The following is an 8355-nucleotide window of genomic DNA, read 5'->3' as shown; positions in this document are numbered from 1 at the left end:
AGTTGATCCAACACAATTGCTTTACATTGGAATAACCTTAATAAATTAAGTTGATCTAACACATTTGCTTTAAATCGGAGTAACAGAATTACATGGTGCTGAAATAAAGCAAAGTAATCAGGTGGAAATCCTTTCCATAATTTTTTTGTGTTCATCTAAAGAGTTATTTTTTTTCAAGGTTCTGAATGAACACTATCTTGAGCAAGACCCTCTATTTTTACTAAGAACATGACACGAAATTTTATTAAGAAAAGTTTTTCCATATGTTTCAATACCTTGTTTAGTGTTTTAAGCATTTTTTTTTACCATGAAGTGTAAGTCAGACCAGGGTGACGTGGTTTTCAAACTTAACTCAAACTGCGGTTGGTTATCTGCCAAATATAAGCAGGCTTAATTGTTTTAATATTTTCCAGTGAAACCATCTGTAAATTATGAGGAACTATTGGGGTCGGAGAAATATTTTCATAGACTTGGACATTTTAAGATAACAGTTGAAATGATCAGAAAAAGGTTAAAATGAAAAAAAAAAAAAAAAGCAAACTGACAAGAATAGCTCTGAGATGACGTAAAAAAGTGAAAATAAAATTACACAGAGTGAAGTCAAAATGACACTGGTAGAAAGACATGACAATCATGCTTTGTGTAAGTGAGCTAATACTTTAGAACAGGATTAGATAACAAGGCAATATTTCTCTTGCAGCATATAAACACCCAGGTATTCCAAACCTGCTCAGGAAGAACACAGCATATTCAGAATCCACCATTTTCATTAAGATATTATTTTCACTTTATTTTCAATATGACTTTAATCATTAAACAAAATATCTCAATATTTCAAGGTTTTCATATTTTTAATTTAGTTTCTATTTCCGAAATCAAATTTCAAGTTTATTATGTAATGGAAAAAATATCCAATATAAAATCTTAAAACCTTGGGGGAAAGGAACTAAAACCTGAAATTACCTTCTCAGTGGATTCATAAACGTGGGTGAGATATCAACTAGTGATATCTAGTCGCTGGTATGATAGTCATATCAGTGACTATCATATTTTCTTATAACACTTTCTTAGACCGAATATTGGTCAAATATTTATTTGAGACACATGATTTACAATTTATATTGAGTGAACTGGCAAATAGATGGAGAGAGAGTCAGAGAGGGAGGATGCAAAAATGCCCTAACATTTCCATTATGTTGTCATGAAGTGCGGTAGTAGGGTAGTGAGGAAAACACACCCGGGTTGGAATGATGCACTAAAGGTTTAATGCTGAAAAAGGAACAAAATAATCCAAAAGTCCAGGCAGCACAGATGAGCAAGCTAAGGCTCAAAACTGGTAGTGATTGGAAAAATCAAATGCAACACGATAGAAACTACAGAATCGACTGACTGGACTGACTGGTATGACTGGTATGATAATGATCCAAGGAAAACACAGAGACCCACGTGGTATTAAATACACAAAGGGCAATCACGGAACAAGACAAATATGGGAACAATCAAGGGGTGGACAGGACAACACGGAGACTCAAGAAACAGAAACTCAAAATAAACACACAAAAAAACTCAAGTCAACACAGAAAAAACCCACTCCTGACATATTGGCATTTAAGTAATTAAATAATTAAAACAATTATTTATCAAATTGTTTTCCATTTTGATAAATAACTACTTCACTGTCTTTTTAATGGATAGAGCTGGACTAGTTGGACAGTGTTTGTGTTGTTTGCGTTGTCATTTGGTTGGCTTATTCTGCAAAACAAAATTTGATCTGATGTCGTTCAGCCTCTTTCTGTCTAAACAGGTTTCGAAAAACGTCAGAACACACAGTTGAATTTGCATATTTTTCTCAGAAGTTAGATGGCATGTTTTGAATAAGTTTGAATTATTACTTACTAAAATTAGTTTTGTTTTCCTTTGTTTCTTGCTTTTATGGATGGATACGTCTCTTTTGATTTTTTTTTATCAATATATTTGTGTATTTTGTCACCCCTCAGCTGTGTCATTTTTATTATAATGGCTGTTTGTGCCTCATTCCTGTATCTTATGCAGTTATTTTTTAGATATGTTACGTGTATAAGATTAACAATACTAAAATAACTAAGCTTTTTTTAAAAAATAATTTTCATTTTTCTGTGTTTTACTTTTTTTTTCTCTCCAGCCTTCCTGTTTCCATGTTGTGTTTTTTGTGGTAGTTCTTCTCTTTTGTTCAGAGAGAACAAAGATAATAATTTCAGTTTTGTCTTCATTTAATCGAAGAAAACTGTCTGCCATCTACTTTTAAGAGTATAGTAGAGTCTTACACATACTGCTACATCATTGTGAAACTGGAGCCTATTCATTGTGACAAAGGAATGTAACATTTCTTGAAAGTATCTGAAAAGGTGAGTGCGTAGTGCCAACACACCAGAAGCAAACATGGAACAGTCCTACCTAATCTAAATTTAAACGATATTATAACCAAATGTTTATGTTTTGACTAGGAAGCAACCAGTACACATGGATAAATTTTCTATTAATGGAAACTGCAAATACCTTTCGACTATGGTGCTCTTTTACTTCAAAATACTTGAAAAACCTGCAAATAATACTATCCCATGTCATATTCCTGTGGGGAGCACTCTAGCACATCTTAATTTAGCATGAAATGCTAAATTATTACTTGACTAATGTTGCCTGGACTCACACGGACCACGTGGATGTAGTTGGTTTGTGATAACACCTCAAGGAGGTCTATATGATCCTTGATATTTCATTCTGCGCATGCCCAGTGAATAGCAGGTAGCCTGACAGGCTACACTAGGGGTAAAAGAAAATCGAGAAGGACCGTCCCCGCCCCTTTCTGTTTGCTGCAGCGAGGTGTACTTGCCTTTACCTGCGACAGCATTCGAAACCGAACGCACTGCTACAGCCCCACTGAGAGCGTCGCGGAAACCCTCTTTGTAAATCAGGAGGTCTTATCAAATCTTTTAACTGCTGCTATGAGGTAAGATTTATTTCTGGAAAATGTTTTGTGATTTTCTTCGCACTTACTTGTTAATCTTGTTGCTCTTCCGCTATTTTATGACGTCTATAACAGGACTCCACATAGTGCCTAAACAAGGAAGTATATTCTTGCTGCTCAAAGCTTGAAACTAAGCTTATAACTAATATAAAAATCGGTCGTACAGATTTTGAAAATACGATTTGATTGCATGTTGTATTTCCTTTTGTTTGAAATATATTTATTCTCCGACTTTAGGAATAACTATGAAAGTAAGTAAAACGTTATGTAGGCTATACGTACTTGTCAAGACATAAAATCACAGAAGGTCTTCATAATCTATCAATTCATGACAATGAAATGATAAGTAAGTAAGTAAGTAAAATAAATAAATAAATAAATAAATAAATAAATAAGAGCAGATTTCATAAAAATAAGATTTTTACTGGCTTTAAAGAGACCGATCTCAATTCCAAAGAGAGAGGAAGAGGGACTGGCTCACAAAAGGTTCTGTCTCCTTTTGTTTGCAGCGAAGATAATAATTTCAGTTTTGTCTTCATTTAATCAAAGAAAACTGTCTGCCATCTACTTTTAAGAGTATAATAGAGTCTTAGCACTTTAACAAACTGGATTTTGGATTTTTCACACAGATGATATGAGGTGTACAATTAAATAACATGTGCATTGCGGTAATAAGAGGATGACAGATTGCACCAAGTGGGGAGCAAATACAACAAAAACATTAGAGGTCCCAGAACAGAACTTTGGTTTACACCAAATGGACTGGATTATGGCGAGATCTGTACTGAGAAGTCGCTACAAAGAACGATCTGTCAGAAAAATATGAAAAAAACAAAAACAACAGTCCAAAGACCACCCCATCGCCTGTAGTGAAAAGTCAGGTGTTAGGGTTACCTAAAAGTAAAGTGTTACTTTTCACTACACTGGATTTATGCAGCTTTCTAATATTAGATTGGACTAGTTTTCCAGGAAAGTATATACAGAAAACAATAAAATATGGAGCCTTCTGCAAAGAGGAAGTCTTTGCAAAAGTCTTCTTCAGTTTCTAACAGAGATGTTGACTTGAGATTGAGACTCCAGCTCGAATTGCACTTAAGTTGCAAAAAAAGCCAAGACTTCATTTAGACAATTGTAAGGACACTCAGTGCAGACTTGAATTGCTAACCTACAGTGATGCTGAACTACAGGTGACCTTGATGGTGTAGAGGTTTATGTAGGCTATTAGACATTGTTACAAAAAATTTATATCAATGAAGCACAAAATTAAGGAGATAAGAAAAGCTATTGTCTAATCCTTTAATTTTATTCATAAAAAAGTACATTTTTCAGTTATTTGCACTGACCACTAGACGCTCAAATCTCCATTCTAGTTTAACCTTAGCAGTTCTATTCAGAAAGCAAATGAAATAGATTTAAGTAGTTTTACATTGAAATAAATGCATGAAGTTACCAGTTTTATTAACAATTAACATATTTTGTATTATTTTCTTTTGTCTTTTTCTTACAGGACTTTTAGCAGAGGAAACTTTGCAGCTCTCTTGGTGCTGGGAGCTGTTATTATGGTCATTTACTTCTGTCTGTACAGTGCTGACGATACAAACTACAATTTCTCCAGGAGCCAACTAACTGTTGTCTTTAATAAGAATCTATCAGACACTCTCATCAAATTTCACAAACATGAACCGTTTGTTCCAAAATGTGAAGCAGACATGTCAGTTGCTGACATGAAAGACTTCAGCTCTCTTCCTGATGCTATGAAAGATTTCTTGTACTTCCGCCACTGCCGTACTTTTCCAATGCTGCTAGACCTGCCAGACAAGTGTGGAGGAGATGATGGGCACAAAGATGTCTTCCTTCTACTTGTCATCAAAAGCTCTCCTTTGAATTACGATCGTCGGGAAGTGCTACGTAAAACCTGGGCCAAAGAGAGGCTCCATAACGGTGTGTGGATTCGACGGATATTCATCTTAGGAACATCAGGTTCTGGTTACGAGAAGGAAAAGCTAAACAAATTAGTGAGAGAGGAACAAAAGGACTTCAATGACATCCTCCAGTGGGATTTTAATGACATGTTTCACAACCTCACACTGAAACAAATGCTATTTTTTGGGTGGATGGAGAGAAACTGTCCAAATGCTCGCTTCCTGCTTAACGGCGACGACGATGTGTTTGCCCACACTGACAACATGATTGAATATCTCCAAAACCTCCCTGACAATGATGGAAGCAAGCACCTTTTCACTGGCTACTTGTTTGTGGACGAAAAGGTCGTTAGGTGGAAGGGAAGCAAATATTTCGTTCCAGTCGAGATACAGAAGTCAAACACATACCCACCTTACTGTGGAGGAGGGGGATACCTTCTGTCTGGCTACACGGCTTTGACGATATACAGGATGTCGCAGTCCATACCCATCCACCCCATCGATGATGCTTACATGGGGATGTGTCTGTCCAAAGCAGGACTTTCACCTTCTTCTCACATCGGTATGAAAACGTTAGGGCTAAATATCCCAACTAAAGAAGCAGACAATCTTGAACCCTGCTATTTGAGAGATCTTCTATTAGTACACAGATTTCTACCAGCTGATATGTATCTAATGTGGAAAGAAGTTCATAATCCACATTTGAAATGTAACCCCCGAAAGAAACACAGATAAGGACTCCAGTCTTTGGATAAATGGACTGTGGCTTAATAATGCCAAAAAAGGCTGGATTTTTAAAAAAAAAAAATTAAATTTTTAGGCATTTGGGTTTTCAGAAGTTTGAAGGTTATTTTAAAAAGGTTATTTTGATTATTCGAAGGTGAGTTCATTGAACTCTAATTCTAATTTTTAAAAGATGAGTGTGTGTGGCTATAGGGTTATAAGAAGAAAGACAATCTCTATTTTAATTACTCAAGATAAGCAAAAGAAAGAAGACAGAATACCAGGGAATGCTAGACACAACTTGTCTAAATATTTACATGTTTTTTTCTTTTCTATCTCATATTTATACTTTTACCATCAGTCATATTGTGAAAATAGTACAAGCTTTTGTTAAAATGTGAATAAATGAGGATAAGTTTATGCAAATGAACAATGTGGCTAATCCACAAGTGGTTTGTGGAAGGGTGTTATTTAAGCTCTTCATAATTACAAGCGATGTAGAAACCATGTTGCTGTATAGGGTTTGTTGTTATTTTCCTTCCATCCATCCATTTTATTCTGCTTATCTGGGGTCGGGTTGCATGGGTAGCAGCTTAAGAAAGGAGGCCCAGACTTCCCTCTCCCCAGCCACTTGTTCCAGCTCTTCCTGGGGAATCCCAAGGAGTTCTCAGGCCAGCCAAGAAAGATAGTCTCTCCAACGTGTCCTGGGTCTTCCCTAGGACCTAAAGACCCAGGGACCATTATCTTTAGAGAACTAAAGATAATGAAGTAGGAAATTTGATCATTTTTAACTCATTAAACATTTTTACACATTGGCTCTTGAAGGGCTCACAAGTCAGAGGAACCGATCAGGTTTTACAAATAAGCCAACCAGAAACCAAAACGGGTTATAAAATTAACAGAAACTTGGTGGAAGAGCCAAGGTAAAATGCACTTGTTTTGCAGTCAAAAGAACATTTACTGTTTTAAGGATTTGTGTGCTTTGAAAGAACTGGTTTAAAACAAGACAGTCAAAGAGCAAGTTGAGTGTTTGGAGAACCTGTTTTTCTACAATTGTGCTCAGACCTTAGGGTGAAAAGATACTTGGCTTGTTGCAGCATTTCTGTGGATGAATTCCAAAACCGTAAAAATACCTGTGGTAGGTAGGCAGGTCTGATTTATTAACTTATTGGTAAACAAGGTGTCATTGATCAGTTTTTCTAATTTACCAGAATATGCTTCTTACAAAGCCTGTTCCTTTATGTTAACTTGTGACTTTGTTGATTCATAGTTAATTCACATGTTCATGAAATGTTACATGTAAAACAATCGATTTTAATATGAAGTTACAACTAGATCATTTTTATTAATGCAATACCTACATTTTTATTTTCAGTTATTTAAAACTATCAGTTAATTCATAGTTGTACAAATAAATAAACGTGCTTCACAACCTAAGTGGATTTGGTAGTTATTTTTTCACACCTATGTAATCTTTGGTTTGAATGTTAAAATATCTTGAATCTAGAAGCTCCTTTACAAATTTTTATTTAGAAAATAATTTAGTAACGAGATTTAAGGCTTTAAAGACAGGTGTTTTAAGTTTAGATTAGGTTTAAACCTAAAACCTTATTCAACTATGCCTACTTGAAACATGATTCAAGTAGGCATAAGAATCATGTTTTACCAAGCTTGAAAAAGCACAAACCTTTCTTTTTTAGGATTTAAAATCCTTTAGGAAGGATAAAAAGCATGCTGTAGCTCTCTTTAATCGACTGGATTGAGAAAAAAATTCAATGTAAACAACTATTTTGAAACTCACAATGGCTGATGACACTGTTCTCTTTGTGAGTGGTTGTTCAAATAAATCTTTATGGGCAAGACCAGACTTCATTAAAATCGACGTAACCTGCAGGTTCAGGAAGTTTCCATGGGGCGGAGACCTAGGTATTCACACTGTCATCATAAGGAGAAGCAAAGTACATTGTCATGAAAATAGTAGATCATAGAGACAGATCACTGACTCTTACAAATGGAATTTGTAATTGTCAAAGAAACGGACAGTGATTTGTCTGTATGACAGGTCACTCTCTGTTTCTCTCTGTTCCTTTTGTGTTTATGTGTGTGTTTAAGAAATAATTCTAAATTAGGTCTCATTCCTTAGGTTTGCACAAAGTAGCACATTTTCCCTCTCTTTGTGACAATCAGGAGGGGTACAAGAATTAAGAGGATTTTGTTTCTCTTCTTTTCTCGTCTTCACAAAACGTTTTATTTTGAACTTTGACTCATAAGCTCTAACTGGTATTTGGTTGCATAAAGATGTTGTGGAACATAATAGTCTGAAGGATAAAAAGATTACTGGAGGGTCTAAGTGGCTTTTGTTGGATTGTGGTTTCAAAACAGAAAACACATAAGGCTATCTAGCAGTAAGAAGTGATAAAGAAGGAACCACTTTTAGCCATAAGAAGGGCGTGGGAGATAAAGGTAAGTCAGTTTTAAAAAAACATAATGCTATATCTTATTCCAGGAACTTGGCTTGAATAGATTAAGTGATTAAGGCTCAAGTTTAGAGATGAAATGTAAGGGTGAGAAAGCAAAACATAAGCAGAAACGATATGTTTTTCCAAAAGCAAGTAATTTAGAAGAAAATTAAATGTCATATCTCGGGGGCTAAAGATTAGAAGGATAAGAAACAAAGCATATATATATATATATTGATAATTAAAT

The 8355-nt window shown here is 35.2% G+C and overlaps 1 protein-coding gene across 1 annotated transcript; it reads left to right on the top strand.

The window, feature by feature from the left end:
• The first annotated feature begins 2845 nt into the window (after positions 1-2845).
• LOC122838849 (N-acetyllactosaminide beta-1,3-N-acetylglucosaminyltransferase 3-like) lies at positions 2846-7097 on the top strand. Its single transcript, XM_044129852.1, has 2 exons — positions 2846-2986; positions 4512-7097. The coding sequence occupies exons 1-2, from the start codon at positions 2982-2984 to the stop codon at positions 5659-5661; spliced, it is 1155 nt and encodes a 384-aa protein (XP_043985787.1). The 5' UTR covers positions 2846-2981; the 3' UTR covers positions 5662-7097.
• The last annotated feature ends 1258 nt before the right edge of the window (positions 7098-8355 follow it).

The sequence above is a fragment of the Gambusia affinis genome, linkage group LG10, assembly GCF_019740435.1.
Source record: "Gambusia affinis linkage group LG10, SWU_Gaff_1.0, whole genome shotgun sequence".
NCBI classification, from domain to species: domain Eukaryota; kingdom Metazoa; phylum Chordata; class Actinopteri; order Cyprinodontiformes; family Poeciliidae; genus Gambusia; species Gambusia affinis.
Note: the sequence above shows the minus strand (reverse complement) of the source record. Positions and strands in the feature narration are given on the sequence as shown.